At 38.7% G+C, this 16,539-nt stretch overlaps 1 protein-coding gene across 2 annotated transcripts in view; it reads left to right on the top strand.

Moving 5' to 3' along the window:
- The window catches only part of LOC123240626 (neurotrimin-like), a 1,333,520-nt gene extending 1,317,242 nt beyond the window's left edge, over positions 1 to 16,278 (top strand). The window contains exons 8-10 of one of the 2 annotated variants that reach the window (XM_044668323.1): positions 3,265 to 3,300; positions 8,831 to 8,863; positions 16,103 to 16,278. In XM_044668323.1, the coding sequence (XP_044524258.1) occupies positions 3,265 to 3,300; positions 8,831 to 8,863; positions 16,103 to 16,203 (170 nt within the window). In that variant the 3' untranslated portion in view covers positions 16,204 to 16,278. The remainder of the gene's footprint in view (positions 1 to 3,264; positions 3,301 to 8,830; positions 8,864 to 16,102) is intronic. The other variant, XM_044668324.1, reaches the window with a different exon arrangement.
- Positions 16,279 to 16,539: the final 261 nt, after the last annotated feature.

The raw sequence follows: 16,539 nt of genomic DNA, 5'->3' as shown, positions 1-16,539 counted from the left end.
TCCCAGAGTTGGCTTTTCAAAAGAGGGACAGTTGTAATGAGAGTGATTGATCCATTCTGATGAACCCCCACAAGAGGATAGCAATTGCTCAGCACTTTTGTAAAGCTTTTTGTGACTTTTGGCAGGTGGATGTTGGCCTAACCAAAAAGGCTAAGATCTGAAGGAAGGAATTGGCTATTTCCTCCCTTCTCTTGGAATTGTTCAAAATCCCTCCTCAATATATTTTTCATTGCTCTTTCCAACCTATATTCCTCTTCCTGGGTCCTCTTGACATCTCTACCATGATGTATGTATGAGCTTCCTAACCTCTCCTCAATGAATGACTTCTTTCAAAATGGGGAGAAAATGATTTTTGGAAAAACAAGTAGCACAGAGAAAATTTGGTAGGGAGAGAAAATGTGAGTAATGAAATCCATATTTAAGTTTGAATTTCTTTTTTCCAGAAGTCTGATGTATAAAAGATCCTATTCTAAAGCAGCATCAAAAAATTAACATAATCCAAAAATTTCCCAGCCCTTCCCTTTAGCTGGCTGAGCATAGTTGTATCTCTCATTCCTGAGGTCCTGGTTTTTGCTCTGAGGTCCAGAGGGCTAAAGGCTGCCACTTTGAAGGCATATCATCTCTTTTCCCTTGCTGTATTATACTCTTGAGCTATCTTGGGTTTTGAGTATTTACTTATGTTGAATATTCAGAAAGAGTTCATTAAGGCAAAGAATATGAAATACTTATGGAAGATTTTCTTCAAGCCATGCTGGATAGTTCCTGCCAATTCTCTTAGGAACCTTCAATTCCTCTAACCAATCAATGGGATGAATATGTAGATCTCTAGAACTTAAACTTCCCTTTCACCTTGGTGTGGATCTCTCAAAAGAATGTTTAGGAACTGAAATTTAATAATCTATAAAACAAGCTATTGTCTCACCTCAGGAAAATGCCAGGTAAGTCTTCACTTTTCCAAGACCCAGACACATAGCAGACCAGTCTTCTTTAAGCCCTTCATTTTACTGGGCTCTGAGGCGGTAGCATCTGAAAAGATAGCCAAGACCTCTTAAGTCAGAAAAAGTAATAAGTTAAAATATTTTTCTTAAATGGACAACTTCCTTCCCAACTATGGGGATATGATCATTTTATTTTATTATTTTTATTTTTTAAATCCTTACCTTCTGTCTTGGAGTCAATAGTGACTCCAAGGCAGAAGAGTGGTAAGGGCTAGGTATTGGGGGTTAAATGACTTGCCCAGGGTCACACAGCTAGGAAGTGTCTGAGGCCAGATTTGAACCTAGGACCTCCCATATCTAGGCCTAGCTCTCAATCCACTGAGATACCCAGCTACCCCCAGATATGATCATTTTAAAGAAAAGCTGTAGAAAGCAGCTAGGTGGCTCAGTGAATTGAGAGCCACACCCAGAGACAAGAGGTCCTAATTTCAAATCTGACCTCAGACAATGCTCTGGGCAAGTCACTTAATCCCCATTACTTCTTATGGTTATTTCTTGGAGCCAATAATTATCATTGATTTTAAGATGGAAGATAAGAGCTTAAAAAAACAATAGATGGAGATGATTATATTTTTCCTTTAATAAGCAAGCACATATTATGCAAATAATTTCTTGGTGCTATGGATATAGAGATAAGAAAAGAACACTCCCTTCTTTCAAGGAACCTGTAATCCATAAGAAAGGCAAAATATGCATATTTTGCCTTTCTTATGGAATATATAAAAGAAATACTGGGCAGGGCATGAGCAGGTGTTAGTGGCTGGAGGCATGAGGAAAGACCTGAAGTAGGAAATGGAAAATGGCATCTGAGCTAAGCTTTGAAGGAAACTAAAGATTTTAAGAGGCAGAAGTGATGACATTCTAGACATGGTGTACAGCCTATACAAAGGCACCAAAATGACATGGAATGTCATGCAGGAGGGCTAGCAAGAAGGCTTGCTTGGCTGGAGAGGAAGGAACATGATGAATGACAAGTCTATAAAAATAAATTGGAGACAAGTTGTAGAAAGCTTTAAATGCTAGCTAGGGTTTTGATCATAGAAAACAAAATGTCTCCAACATGCACAAGGATATTCTTTTTATAATATAATCTTACCAACCTGCCACCCCCATATAACCCACATTTACACATAAGACCTGTTCTTTTTGGACATGCCCTTGATGACTTTTCAAAAGCACTCTGTTTTCATTATGTTTTCAATGTGACTTTAGGCTATCTTGTTTCATGAATCTATGTAGTCTTTTGTACCAAGGATAGCGCCAACAAGGCTTTAGTGTTATGGTTGGATCATGAACTGTTTAAGAAACACGCAGGTTTAGTCCAAAGAAATATCATAGTGAAAACATGCCTGAGGAATTCCCATGTCACTTTATACCTCCAAAAGAGCCCTTACTTCTGTATCAAGTGAACGGATATAAGCTTGTGAAACGGGATCTCATTCCGGAAGAATGTAGCAGCCTCTTTTGAAGTTTATTTTGTCATTTTTTCCCCCTGCAGCATCACAGCAAGCCAGCCAGGTTACAACCATCTCACCACCAATTCTTTCATAAACCAAAACTTCTCCCCACCTGATCTAGACAACAGCATGCTTCTCTAGTGGATGGCAAAGGGGCACAGTTGCTGTGTAGCCTCCCTTCATGGACATGAACACAGAATATGTCCCACCTGTCCTGTGAAGGGAGTAGTTTCTGAATACATGAGACAATTTAGATCCTAGGCATTTCGTAACTTATTATAAGGGAATCCTGTAGATGTGCTCCTAAGACAATAAATTTCGGGGGCTCTGGGAGACATCTCTTAGACACTCCTGCCATGAGAATGCGGGAGAAGGGACCTATGGATTCCTAAAGTTGGGTCACAGCTTGGGATTCCAAGTTAACTTGGTGTAGGAAGGGACGTAACACAGGGACCATGGCCTTTTGCCACCAATTCTTTATCCCCAGCCCAGCAAAAGCAAAGGGAAATCTCATCTACACTAATGGGGAAGGGGTCGTGGCAAAGAGTGGAGAGTGGTCACTCCCAGCAGGAATGAATGCTATGCTGCAGCTCTTTGTAATGTGGTCATTGTTTCTCGTGCTCTGTTATGTTCATTTTTCAAATCCCTGCTGTCTTCCCTTGCCTCACACATGCCATTCCTTTTTTTTTTTTTATTCAACATGTTTGTGAGGCAGTATACAAACTATATATAATCAATATATAGGTACTGTATATAAATATATATTGTGTTTTCATTTTTCTCTTCCATCTTTCCCTCACCTGGTTTAGAAATAAATGAGCCCACAAGCTCAGCTTTGTTCCAAGGTCAGTATTGCTCTTGCTTTCTGTTGCCCCCTCTCCCCTTCCCCCTTCCTAGCTCCCATTCCCCAACCCTGCCATAGCCTGGGGTCCCCATATATGGAATTGCATGGAGGATGGTGGAAGATCATTGCAGGGATTACAGAGATCTTGGGGGGAATGCCGAGGAAGTTCCATTTCCAGACTTTTTTTTTTTTGCTTGGTGCCAGCACAGCCACAGGAAGGGGAACAGGAAAAGGAAGAAAGAACCTTCTGTTCTCAGATTCTAAAGAAATGAACCTGAGGAGAAAAGGAGCAATAAGTGGGAAACAATAGGGGATAGTAAGGTACTTGACAGTTCTGAAATAGAGAACTAAGCAAATACTAGAAAGGGGGCTGCTGACAGCCTCTCACCAACAGGGCCAGGAACACAATGTATATGGAAGAGTCAAAAAATTCCAAGAGCTCTTGACAAACACAATAGCCTCGATGGTTTCTTCACACCCAGGCTCTCCAAGGAAGGGGAAAATCATTATTCAATTGAAATTATTTTTTAAAATAACCTTCAAATCAGTTAGGTACATATATTGTGGTTTGTCTTTAGTCCCCTCCTCTCACATTGTCAGCTGAGAGGTGAGGTTCCCCTCCTCCTGAGGTTTTAAGGGGTATATTAACTCATTTTCTCATCTCCCCGGTCCTTTTCTTTTTAACTTCCCTTGCATGACTCTTGCATCACTCCCTCCTCCTCTGTCTTGTAAGGAAGTCCTGCTTGAACTCTTGCTTGGCCCCAGTAATCCATGATGGCAGATGACCATTAACCACAACTACATACTGGATCTACAATGAATATAGAGGGGAGTATGCTGTCATGAGAAGAGTGTGAAGAGTGTGTGTTTATGTGCATGTATGTTAAATTCTCTGTTCAAGGGGATGGCACTGATGATAAAGTCCATGAAAAAAAAGACTGATTATAAGGGAATGAAGTAGAAAGGATCTTGGTCTTATTTCCAAACAGCCATTCACTTATTCTATCGTCTTGGTGGGAAAACAAAATAAGCCAAAATTAGAAAAGAAATAAAACAGCATCTGAGAAAGTTACAGGATAGAGCAATCAAGGAAAAGGGAAACAGAATTCACAGGAAAAAATAGATAAAGGAAAAGACGTGACATAAAAGCAAGGAGATTGATATAATGTATAGAATCAGGGTTAGGATTGATCATATGTATACAAAATAGTCATGTATAGACTTGTGTATAGAAAGGAATGATGAAATAGAAAAAATAACATTAAAGATTAAAATTTTTGAAGAGAAGCTTTCATGGGTTGAAGGTTAGATAGAATCGTGTGGAAGGAAGATGAAGAGATGGACCAATCAAGAAGATGGATGCTTTTTTTTTTGTAGAGATTTTGAGTTTGCCCAATGTAAATAAGCTAATTCTGAACATAAAGCTCATTCTTCATGGTCAGTAACTGGAAGTTTTGAAAACTCATTTAAAGCTCATGGTTTCTATAGAGATAGTATTCAAATCTAATGTGGCCTCTGCCACACTGAAGAAATATTTTCTGTTGAAACTGTCTTATGAAATAAAATAAGAAGTACACAGTGAACACTAGATTAGAGTGGGGAAGACCTTGGTTCTATTCTTTACCCTACCACTAACTTATTCTCTGGCTGACTGGGTAAATCTTCTATCTGGGACTCAGTTTTCTTGTCTGTTTAAATGAGATGAATGGATAAGATAATTTTCACAATCTCTTTCAGCATCAATTCTGTTTGAAATATCCTCTTCTCTCCATCTCCAGAATGCTTCCTATGAATTGGGAAATGAGTAATAGTATGAATCCTGGGGCTCTAGAAAAAAAAGACTGGATAAAGGTTGATAAGAATTCCCATTTCTACTAACATTTTAAAGTTTACGAAGAGCTTTTTACATGACTACTCTGTTACACAGGTAGCACAAGCAATATTTTTCACATTTACAGATGAGGAAAATTTGATCTCAGAGAGGGTAAAGTGACTTATTCATGATCACACTACTTACTCCTAAGTAGCAGAACCTAGATATGAATCCAAATCTTTCAGTACTCTTTCCTCTTTAACAAGGTTGGCTTTTATCTGTTTTGTGACTTTGATTTTCTTCTGGGCCTTGGGGCTCCATGGAGAGAGAGGGATAAGAGCATTATCTAGCAACTTAAGACTTGGAAAAATAAATTATATACATTTTCTGGTTTGATCCTTTCAACAACCTTATGGGATAGATACGGCAGATATTGTTATCTCTGCTTAAAAATGAGGAAACTGAGACATATGAAGGTTTGAGTGGTTTGCTCATACTAACACAACTAAGAAATGAGGTACTATTCATAAAGCACTTAGCACAGGGACTGGAACATAGTAGGCACTTAATAATTTTATCCTTTTTATTTCTGTTGTAATAAATAAAAGGAAGTCTGGAGGCTCAGCATCAGAGTTATAAGCATTTGTTAGAAAAGAGAGTTTGACAGAGGTAGAGAGAGGTCCCAGCCTTTCTAACTTAATACAAGATCAGGTCCCAGATTTCAGCCCATCAAGGTCCTCTCCAGGCTTCACTGCCACTTGCCAAGAGTCAACCCAGGAAGTCAGTATGTTCAAGAGTAGAAATAAAAAATTTTTAAAAAGCACTCTCTTTCCCAAGCTCAAATTTTAAACTCCACTAGTTCCCTCCTCCATGGCAACGTTGCACACTGATGTTCATGCTGGCACCAGGGGATGCCAAGCCATCAGATAGGACATTACTCTGTAACACCCATCGTTGGGTGTCTTGGGGATGGAGGTATTTTATTTCACACACTGTCTTGCATCCAGGTCTACCTATCTATGAGTTCAACGTTCTGTTCACTACATTTTTTTTTAAAAAAACTCATTTTTAAACCATCTTTCTATGTCATAGAATTTGCCCTATTTAGTGAGGTTAGGTTTATTAGTTACTTCTCAGCAGGCTCAAAATAGAAGAGAGAATCATGATTTTCTTCAGATAACCTTCAAATTATGCTTATCTTCTCTTGGAGGTATGGCATAGATTTATTTGAATATGGATTGGGGAGGCACCTAGAAGGCTTGGCTTTTTCACGTGAAACTCCAGGTGGTATTATAATTCAATGCCCTACTGAAACTAGAATTTTCTTTATAAGAGTATTCAGTTCCTTAACTTTGCACTTTGCACCGTCCCCTACCAAACACTTGTATTAATATTTAGTGGTACAAGATTTCTTGAGCAATATGTAAAAAATTCTAAAATAGGACCCTTTGCCGCTCAGTTCCTCCAGCTGGTAAGTTTTCTGAGGTCCTCCATATTCATTCACCATCCCATTGCTCTTTGTCCCTTCTCTCTAAGACATTGAGTCAATGTTGATGGTATCAGTAGGCAGGAAAATGTCTCCTGATTAATGCCTGTGAATCTTGTGGTGACCATCAAACCAATTTATTAGAGAACCTGGGACCAGAGTAAACTCTATAATTCTGGTGGACACAATTACGGCAGAGAATTATTATCAGGGCCTCCCCATAGAGGAGTGAGGAGAATTAATTGGACCCCAAACTCTAGCAGTTAGCATGTTTTTGGCATATGTGTTAACATTATGCAAGTTGGTTCTTTTCCTGAAGGTTTGGATATCTTGACACCAAGCAAGACTTTGGGGTTTTTCATTTCTGAACTCATTCTTGAACTCCACTATAAATTTGGCATGACCTTCCAAATTAGAAAGGGAAGCAGAAAGAGATCCCTCAATTAAAGTACGGGAGGTGTTCAATTCAGCAATATTTCTAGGAGAGGTTTAATTGGAACTCTGTGTGTTTGTGTGTGTGTGTGTGTGTGTGTGTGTGTGTGTGTGTGTGTTTGCCTGTGTTTTCCTCCCAGCCCCCAGCTTGGCTTCATCCTGTATTTAATGAGAGGGCTGCAATTATAATTCATTCACATTCTTGGCAAGAAAATGCATGTTTGAACTGCCAGCCTCATGTATCCTTAGTAGCCAAAATGTCATTCATAGGCTTTGCAGATGACCAGAGCTGGCTCAGAAGTCCCAAAGATCCTCGCATTTCTGGAACCCCAGCCATTCCAACATAATATGGGTTTATATTGTACAGTTTCTGGTAACCATAATTTATTATTCCTCTATGCTGAGGTCTTAACCAAAGGAAACAGACTTAACTATAGCATGAGGAATATAAGTTAGATATAAGGAAGAATTTTTGGCAATAATTTAATTTTTTCCAGAAGAAAACTCTTTTTAGCTGATGGAGCTATAATATTGTTACTTAAACTAGCCCAAGTACAATTATAGAGGAAGTCAGAGATAAAAATGATTAATGTTTTCCCCAGTCTCAGTAGACACTAAGGACTTTTACCTTTCTTTCAAGTGGTTTATGCTAGAGCTTTTGAAAAAAAAAAACTGAATGAAAAGAACCTAAGTTTCTTGTAAATCTTTTTACTTCTTGAGTCTGAAATATAGTATTAACCTTGGTTTGTTTTTTAGTGTTTCATAGGTTGAGAGCTAGAAGGGCCCTGAGAGCCTATCAAGTCCAGCTCCCTCCTTTTTTTTCAGAAGAAGAAATGAAAGCAGAAAGGCTGACTGACTTGCCCAAGGTCACAAAGCTTGTAACTGCCTGAGGCAGAATTCAAATTCAGTGTTTTCTGCCTCCAGTTTCAACACTCATTCCTCTATGCCACCAACTTGCTTTAAAGAATGTACTTTTCTGATGCTTCCTATGGATGCAGTCACTTTTACATTGGCAGTAAATAGAGGGAAGATTTGTGTCACATTTCTAAAACAATCCAAAAAAAAAAACCCCAAACTCCTCTTCCTCATTCTTCCTCCTCCCCACACACACATTCGGCCCAAAAGACTTTGTTAAACTACGTTTTAGAGATTAATTTCTGTAAACTTCTATTCCTCCCTTCCCCCTAATCAACCTAAAAAGCAGAGGGTTACAACTGGGCCAGTGAAAGCTGAATGAGAAGATACACAAGTTAACCTCTTCTACACTCTCTGCCAGCTGTGATAGGGCATCTTTAGACCAGCAGGTAGTCCCACCGATCCTATTGAATCCATTCCTTATACAACCATCCTGGCTCTCCTAACAAATTAACTCTGGATCAAAAAGATTATCCACAGTTTAACCCAAAGCCTTCCCTTCTCCAAAGCATTCACTCTGTATGTTCTTGGTAACAACTCGCTATTTCCCACTAATGATCCTCATTAAAGGAAGAGAGTCTCATATTTTGGATTCTGATCTATAAATGCTTTAGGCTAAGACAACTATAAGTAGCCGCTTAATATGAAAGCTCCTTTCATCTAACACCATTTCCACATTCCCTAAAACATTTAGCTACCCCTAAGAAACCTGAGGAGAGCCTGCAAAAGAACTATGCTATTGACCATTCATTATTCATTTGTTTGAGGCAAAAAAGAGAGAAACGAAGATTACCCTGACTTAGGAAAGTTTTTCCCCCCTCAAATGCATCTGAGGACAAAATGATCTCTTTCTACCTTAACAGTGGATTGTTTTTAATTTTTTAGAAGAGAAAACTACAGTCATGACACCTTGGAAAGGTTAGTATGCTTTTTTCTTAGGCAGCCACTGCCTTGGGGGGAAAGTGTCATGGGAAATCTTTCCAATTATCTTCAAACTTTTCTCTGTACACTTCCCTTTCTTCTGCTCTGTGCCTGAGCTAATCCTGGAAGCCTGCCTGATGGAAACACTTGCTGGAGCTTAGACTTTTCATGTACTCATATAGACTAATTCTCCAACACATTTCTGAATTCTTTGTTCCACAGAGATGCTTGCAACCTTTCCCCCACTCTATGACTGGACCTCAGCTTGCTCACAGGAACCTAACTGATCTTGTTGCACTAATGTAATCTTGTCTGTTCCCAGAGCAACTTCATATCTGATCTATGTACCAGATCTCCCTCTTTCTTAATCCTGAGTGCTTTGAAGCAAAACTCTCAAAACTTGATCTTGCATGCTGCCTGTCAGTTATTCCTTTCCTTTATCCTTTATTCCTTTATTTCCTTTATTCCTCTTTTCACACCTAAGGATGGTGGGGAAGGAGGGTGGCTTTGGGGTGGTGATAAAGAAGGAGTTTCTTGGGTGAGTCACTTGGATAAAATACATCTTTCATGATTACCAGATATTCTTGTTGGCCACTGATGCTCATAATCATTGCTTGATCTGGTAATGAAAATGCGTGAGCTGCTATACTTAATATAATACTAGCAACACTATGTTGGACAGAAGGCAGGATTCGATGAAGAATCACAACCTCCTGCTACTGAGCAGATCAAATATCTCCTCGGCTATATCCAGCAAAATGTTTGAGGTATCTAGAACCATAATATTACTGAAAAAGGTTTGACTCCTTGGACCTGGGAAAATATCATTCATTTTGTGAGTCAGGTTAGGATGAATTTGGGTGGATCGTGTTCTCATGGTACAAAATTACTAGATAGTTTAAAGACAACTATTGCTTCCTTCTTTTTTCTGCCCCTACTCCCCAACAGCTTGTTTTTGGTAACATAAAAGAGCCTCAAAGGTTGTTAAACACATACCAATTTGCCTTTTGGAGGGATCCTACCTTTTGGCAGCTGACTGTATATGGAACATCCTGCATATGGAACATTCTATATATGGAGCACTTTATAATAAAGCCTTGGGTTGGTTATTCCCCTAGCATTACCCTGTGCCTGCAAGGGCAATGACTTCTAGATGAATAGGCAAGGAGAGGTGTAAAGAGGGAGTAGTGTCCATTTTTGTCAAGAACATCTTAACTGTATAATCTTAAAAAATAGTTTGAGCTTATGTTCCAGCTACCATTAGAGATTGCTTCAGCTTCAGAGCTTCACAGAACTCTGTGACAATTCCCCCTCATAAAACTATCTAAAATACCAGCCAGATACATTTGGAATTTGGTTTGCTTATCTTTAGTCTGATGATTTTCAAAGATATAATTTGATGTTGCTAACTCTAGCCATTAATTTCTTTGATAATGGCCACAGGAGTAAAGAAGGGGACGTTCTGCCAGTCTCTTCATATTCTTTCATATTCCTTTTTATCCTGTTCTCTGAACATCCAAATAACCACTGTCTTTTAATGCACTTGTAGCCTTCTTGCTTGTTCCATGAAGTTCTTGATAGGGATTAATGCAATAGTTTGCAAAATAAATTGGAAATGACTTCAAGAAAAAACATGGAACATCCTCACCTGGACACAGAGATAGATCATAAATCCAGAATCTTAGAGTTGCAAAGAGATCCGATGCCTATCTGAACACTGATTCTTTCAATAATGCTCCTAAATAGAAAGTATCCTGTCTCTGCTTGAAGTATGGTCACTGACAGAAAACTCAGTGACTTTCTTTTCAACATACCTAACTCCTTGGAAATTTTCTTTATGTGGAGATGACATCTGCCTCTCTGATACCTCCACTCCAATTATTTTTTATCCTTTTCTCTGGGACCAAATAAAATTCTTCTAATTTTTCTTTCATATGATGACCTTTCTAACACTTAGAAGACAACAATCATCCCCACCCCAACCCCATCCTCTGTTCTACAGGCTAATCTGTTCCTTCCTTTTCCCTCTTCCTTGTTGCTTAATGTGATTCTTCAACTACAGATAAATGTAAAGGATTTGAGTAAGGTTGAGTGTGTACGTGGCCCAGGATAAACATCGTGCAGGGAATTTGGTGTAGAAATGAAGAACTTTCAGGGGATTTGGAGAAAGTTATTATTTTTCTTTTTTATAACATAGATGCCTTTTTCCCACTTTATAACATTTTTTAACACGACAGGTCAAGATTCTTTCCTGCCAACTCTTTTGGTGCATCCCAGTGGGGAGTGGAGCCACAAGGAGCATTGATAGACATAATAATGAAAGAGAACATAGAAGAGAAACAGCAGCCCAGAGTGCACACCTGGCAACCCCCCACTGGGCCATTGTATGCCTTTGGTGGGGGGACATATTCCAGCCTAAGAACTGCCTCCCAATGCTAGACTCCCTGGTCCGAAAACATAGTTTTCAGCCCTTCTTTACATGATAACCAAGCTGCCACCTCCTGTGCTGCACAACCAGCTAGGGGATTTCTCCAAAGGGAAGCTTCATCAGTCTAGCCAGACCTCCATGAGGAGTAAAAAAGTAAAAGGAAGAGCATTGGGAGTCCCCATTTGTTCTTTTCTTGTTTTATAGATTTCTTCATTTCCATTCATTATTGTAAGGGCTATCACTACCAACAGCCAAGAGGTATAAGGTTCTCCTCAGAGCTGGTTTTGTGCATAAGTGGATGGGTGTGTGTGTGTGTGTGTGTGTGTGTGTGTGTGTGTGTGTGTGAGAGAGAGAGAGAGAGAGAGAGAGAGAGAGAGAGAGAGAGAGACACACATGCACACACTCACAGAGACACAAAGACAGAGAAGCTGACAGACAGAGCCTGAGGTAGGGAAAAAAAGAAAAAGGTATTATCAATAAAAATGAGTCCATACCAATGGCATGACTTTCCAAATAGGTATTTGTAGGTATTTTGTGTTTATTTTTGAAGGTTTTTGTTAGTTTTCTTTTTGATCTGAACCTATAATTTTATATTTGTAGCAAACTCCTAGTGAAGAAACTCCCTCTATCAATTATGCCATTCCTGCCCTGTAGAGCATATTTAAAATTTCACTTTCCCAATATTTGTGGAATTATGATATACTTGAACTATAGTCTTTGTCAGGAACAAACACAGATTCCATATTCCCATTTATACTGATGAATATATATATGTGTGTGTGTTAGATTCTGTCAGCCTTAGCCTTAGACAATGATCATAGGGATGAATCCAAAAATATTCATGATATCATTTAAGTAGGAAAAGACAAACCAATCCTCATGGTCCATAATATTCCTTAATCCCAGAGTGCTTTACAGAGGATGGATAAATGACTGCTATATAGAATCAGAGATTATTAGTTCTAGAACAAGAGACAGAAATCGTCTCAGCCAATATGTACCTGAGAAGGAGTCCCCTCTACAACAATCTTTGAGTCATGGAAATCTAGCTTCTACCTGGAGATCTTGAGCTATTGAGAGCCCTTGAGTTCTCTTGAGGAAGCCCACTCTATTTTTAGACTGTTCTGATAGGAAATTGGTTTCCCTCTTATATTAACTTCAGATCTTCATTATTCCTAGACAAAGCATATCAGTTTATTTCCTCTTGCACTATATATATATATATATATATATATATATGTATGTATATATACTTTTTCTCATTTAAACTTCCTATTAAAATCATTTTTGCCATATTTTCTAATCAGAAGATCACTCTTCTTAGTAAAGAATAAAGAAACTTATTTAAGAATGGAGGAGTTCTAACTTTTTTCTATTATGTATCATCAACTATTCCATCCACTCGAAGCAGTGGTCATATCTTAAAATTCATATAGAAGGGAGTCTAGATGCTTTGAAGATCTATCTATACTTGTACATCAATCTTTTCTATATCCCTGGAAAGTTATATTTTATGTGTGTGTATCCACCTGAATTTACCAAAACAACAACAAAAATAACCTCTTTTGTTTGTGTTTACATTTATTGTAAGTCTCAGCTTATTCTATTCTTTATCTACTCTTGATATTCTTACAAAATTACAGAACATTCACAGTCATTTGACTTCTTCATCCAGTGGCTTCCCTAAGTTTCATATTCTCTAAATATCTTTTTAAAATGTAAAGCACTTTAGCTAACTTCCACTTCTTCATTTGAATCTTTCACATCACTGGAATTTTGTTTTTCAGAGAAAACCATTCATCCTGAACCAAACATTTTTCGAAGAATTTTAGGCTCCAGGGTAATAGTTATCCCTTCCCTAAATTCTTCAAAATCCACTATCCCCAAAGAATATATTCCTGTTCCAATCCTAAAATGACTCAGTAAACTTTTCTCAAAATTCCCAGCACTTTTACACTTTGGTAAATAGTTCCTCTTTATTTATAGGGTTTACATTCTAAATAGTAGTTCTCATTTCTTGCTCTATATTTTAAAGCATAACATTATCACTAATTCAAAAACTTACCAGTTTTTCTGCTTTGGTCAGAAAAAGAACACCATTCTATATCCAGGTAGTTGAAGTCTATCCTCAATCTCATTAGATTAGTTTCTTGATTATGCACAATTCAGAGAACTACACTTCAGAGTCTAATTTCCAGACATTCTTTTCTGAGTCTATAAAGTAGAACTGGTGGAAGACAGTTGAATCAAAGCTATATTTGATATGTGTCATACTTCACACAAATCTGAAATATTATAATCCAAACATTCTACAAAGATGCAGGAAGATGTATAGTTATGTTATAGATGAACTTTACTAAAAGATGCATTGTGAAATTTCTTTAAATAGCAATCCCTGGATCATTCATGTATTAAGAGTCACTACAAATTCAGGATTAATCAAAATTGATTTTTTCTATGTCATCAAAACTATAATGCAAGGCAAATTGGGTTTGATTTCTGGGCAATGATTCTAGAAATATCTGAGGCAATGTGGCATAGAAGGTAGAAGGCTGGCCTTAAAGTTAAGAAGACCTTGGCTTAAGTCCTGCTTCTGATCCAGAAAAGCTGTGTGATCATGAGCAAGTCACTGAATAATTCAATAATTCTTTAAGACTATACATTACAGAAAAGAAATTATTCATCTTTTTTTGGAATCTTTCCCAATTGTAGTTCCCCACAGAAATGAAATCAGAGGTCCAGACAAAATCAGTTACCTATTGGGGCAATATGCTTTTATACCAATATGTGAAAAATGAAAATTTTCACCAATTTGTGAAAAATTCCTCATGCTGTCCTTCCTGCAGAATGAAGAACCAAAGAAGGTGCTGGAGGAAGAGAGGCAGATGTGTTGCAATATAAAGTATATTAGGTTTCCATTAGATTGTAATCTCATCAAAGGCAAGGGCTATCATTGGCCTCTTTTTGTAAACCCACAGTGTAAAGCACAGTGCCTGCCACATAGTCGCATTAATAAATGTTTACTTATGATCAGTCAACTGATTTATGGTCAGCTCAAAGACCTAATGGCAAAAGCAATTTGTACAAATCACTTAAGCACATTAAGCCTTAATATTTTTTATCTGTAAATTGAGGATACTGATTTTTTTTCTTTACTACCAATCACATATTGCTATCATGATTATAAAATGGGATTATTATTATATATTGATTTCAACCAAAAGACCCTCTCATTGCTAAATCCTTGATCCCAGGACTATCCCATGTAAGATTCTGGAGTGGTCCAAGGATTATATTCCTTTGGGGGAATAGAGTTTCTCCAAGGCATTGAGGATTTCTTGTAAGGATTAAGGTTGCCAATGAGTTCAGATTGACAGAGCTGCTAATACATTTTGAAATATCTCCAAGCTTAGTCACTGAGATCTATAGTTTGATCCAATATTGACCAAAGCACATGTCCCAGATTCTAAGGCAGCAGGACTCTCAATTTATACATTACTTTGGTATCTTCTCTGATCAATAGCTTAGTCTATGAGCCTTGCCCTTGAGAGCCTCAGTTTATTCTCATAAAATGGGGAGTAAGGCACATGGTCCCTTCTGAACTGGTTAACCTGGTTCACTGAGTAACAAATTATTTGAATATCTAGCTCCTTAGGCTGATATAAATGTATGGGAGTCCTATGCATTTATGAGCATCCTTGGTACACCGTCTGAAGTAGCTGGAACTTTTGTTTCTGAGTGGCTGGGGTTGGGTGGGTGGGAGAAGGGGACAAGTGGAAGAAAGAATCAGATGACCTCAAGGTCTAAGTGACCAGTCCATTTCCCTCTTTTACCTGACTCTGTATTAATGAGGCATCTATGGGGACCCAATTGGTGTTTTCATCTTTGGAATTAGAGGTAGGAACATGGTCCTCTTCAGCATTAAACCTAAATTATAGGAGAAGCCTTTTGGTTTCTTGTTTCAAATACATCTTGGGGAGTTCCTTTGACGTCTACTGTTGCGCTGACTTGGGCCCATTTGTTCTCTGTGTGGATTAGTTGCTGCCTTCCTGTCAGCAATGCTTCCTCCAGATGGAGAAGCAGCCTCATGTTCCTGGTGGAGCACCGGTGCCCTGGCCTGTGAGAAGGTGATTGACAGGGTGCCCTCAGAGCAGACTGTGACAGCAGCAACAGCAGGAGGACATATTGCCTTTTCAAGAAGTCTTTCTCTAGACAACAGATTGGACAGCTGAATGGTTAAGTGGATATTTGAGATGGCCTGAGTAATCAGAAGGGATGAGAACCGTAATGGAGCCATGTGTGGGCTCTGATTTTTATTATTAATTGTTCTTGAAAATAGGTTTGAAGATAATCTAATTCTTTCCTCACCAGATACACTAGTCTAAGGCTTTAGCAGCTACAAAGCTTTCATACTACTTTTCCTAAATCCCACACCCTTAGCTATCAATGGCAGCATTTCTTAGGAGCAATGTGTATTAGGACAATCAAATCTGAGATCTCTTCCTCATCTGGACATTGGGGTTTGGGAGAGGATGAGATGGTCTTTAAGGTCCTTCTCAGATCAAAACTCTATTATCCTAAGAATTGCATCCCCAACTCAGGCCAGTTCTTGCCACCCACAGAACACTAAAACTCACGGGAGCTTCTTCTCAGAAGCTGTGCTAGAGCAGTAGAGGTCAGAGGTGACTCCAAAGCTCATTTGGGGTGCTGGTACTCAAGCATGAGCTCCCAACTCAGGTTTGTGTCTGAGGGCATTTCATTCTCAACTTAAATTAGATTGCTAAAAACACTTTATGTTTTTCCCACAGCCCCTGGCGCAGTCAGCGAAGTGAACAATGGGACGTCAAGGAGGGCTGGTTGCATTTGGCTCTTACCCCTTCTCATCTTGCATCTGTTGCTCAAATTTTGATGTGAGCGTCACTTCCCCACTGGGGATCAGCCTCTACCACCTGCAACCACCAACTCAACAGCAGCAACAAAAGCATACAAGTTTTTTTTTCTTTTTTCTTTTTTTTTTAAGAATTAAATGAAATTAAGATAAACCAAGCCTAATGTGATAAAAAAAAATTCTAAGGGAAGGGGCCACTGGGGATGGGGAGGGAAGGAAATTGCCTTGGAGAGATTTAGGCACAACTGCTTCTTTTCTTTTCCCCAAATTATGAGTGCACACTTGGCTTTGGACCCACCTGCACGCTGCATAGTGTGGCTTCTTTGTTTCCATGGTGGGCAAAGGGTCAGCTGCTCT

The sequence above is a fragment of the Gracilinanus agilis genome, chromosome 3 (assembly GCF_016433145.1).
Source record: "Gracilinanus agilis isolate LMUSP501 chromosome 3, AgileGrace, whole genome shotgun sequence".
NCBI classification, from domain to species: domain Eukaryota; kingdom Metazoa; phylum Chordata; class Mammalia; order Didelphimorphia; family Didelphidae; genus Gracilinanus; species Gracilinanus agilis.
Note: the sequence above shows the minus strand (reverse complement) of the source record. Positions and strands in the feature narration are given on the sequence as shown.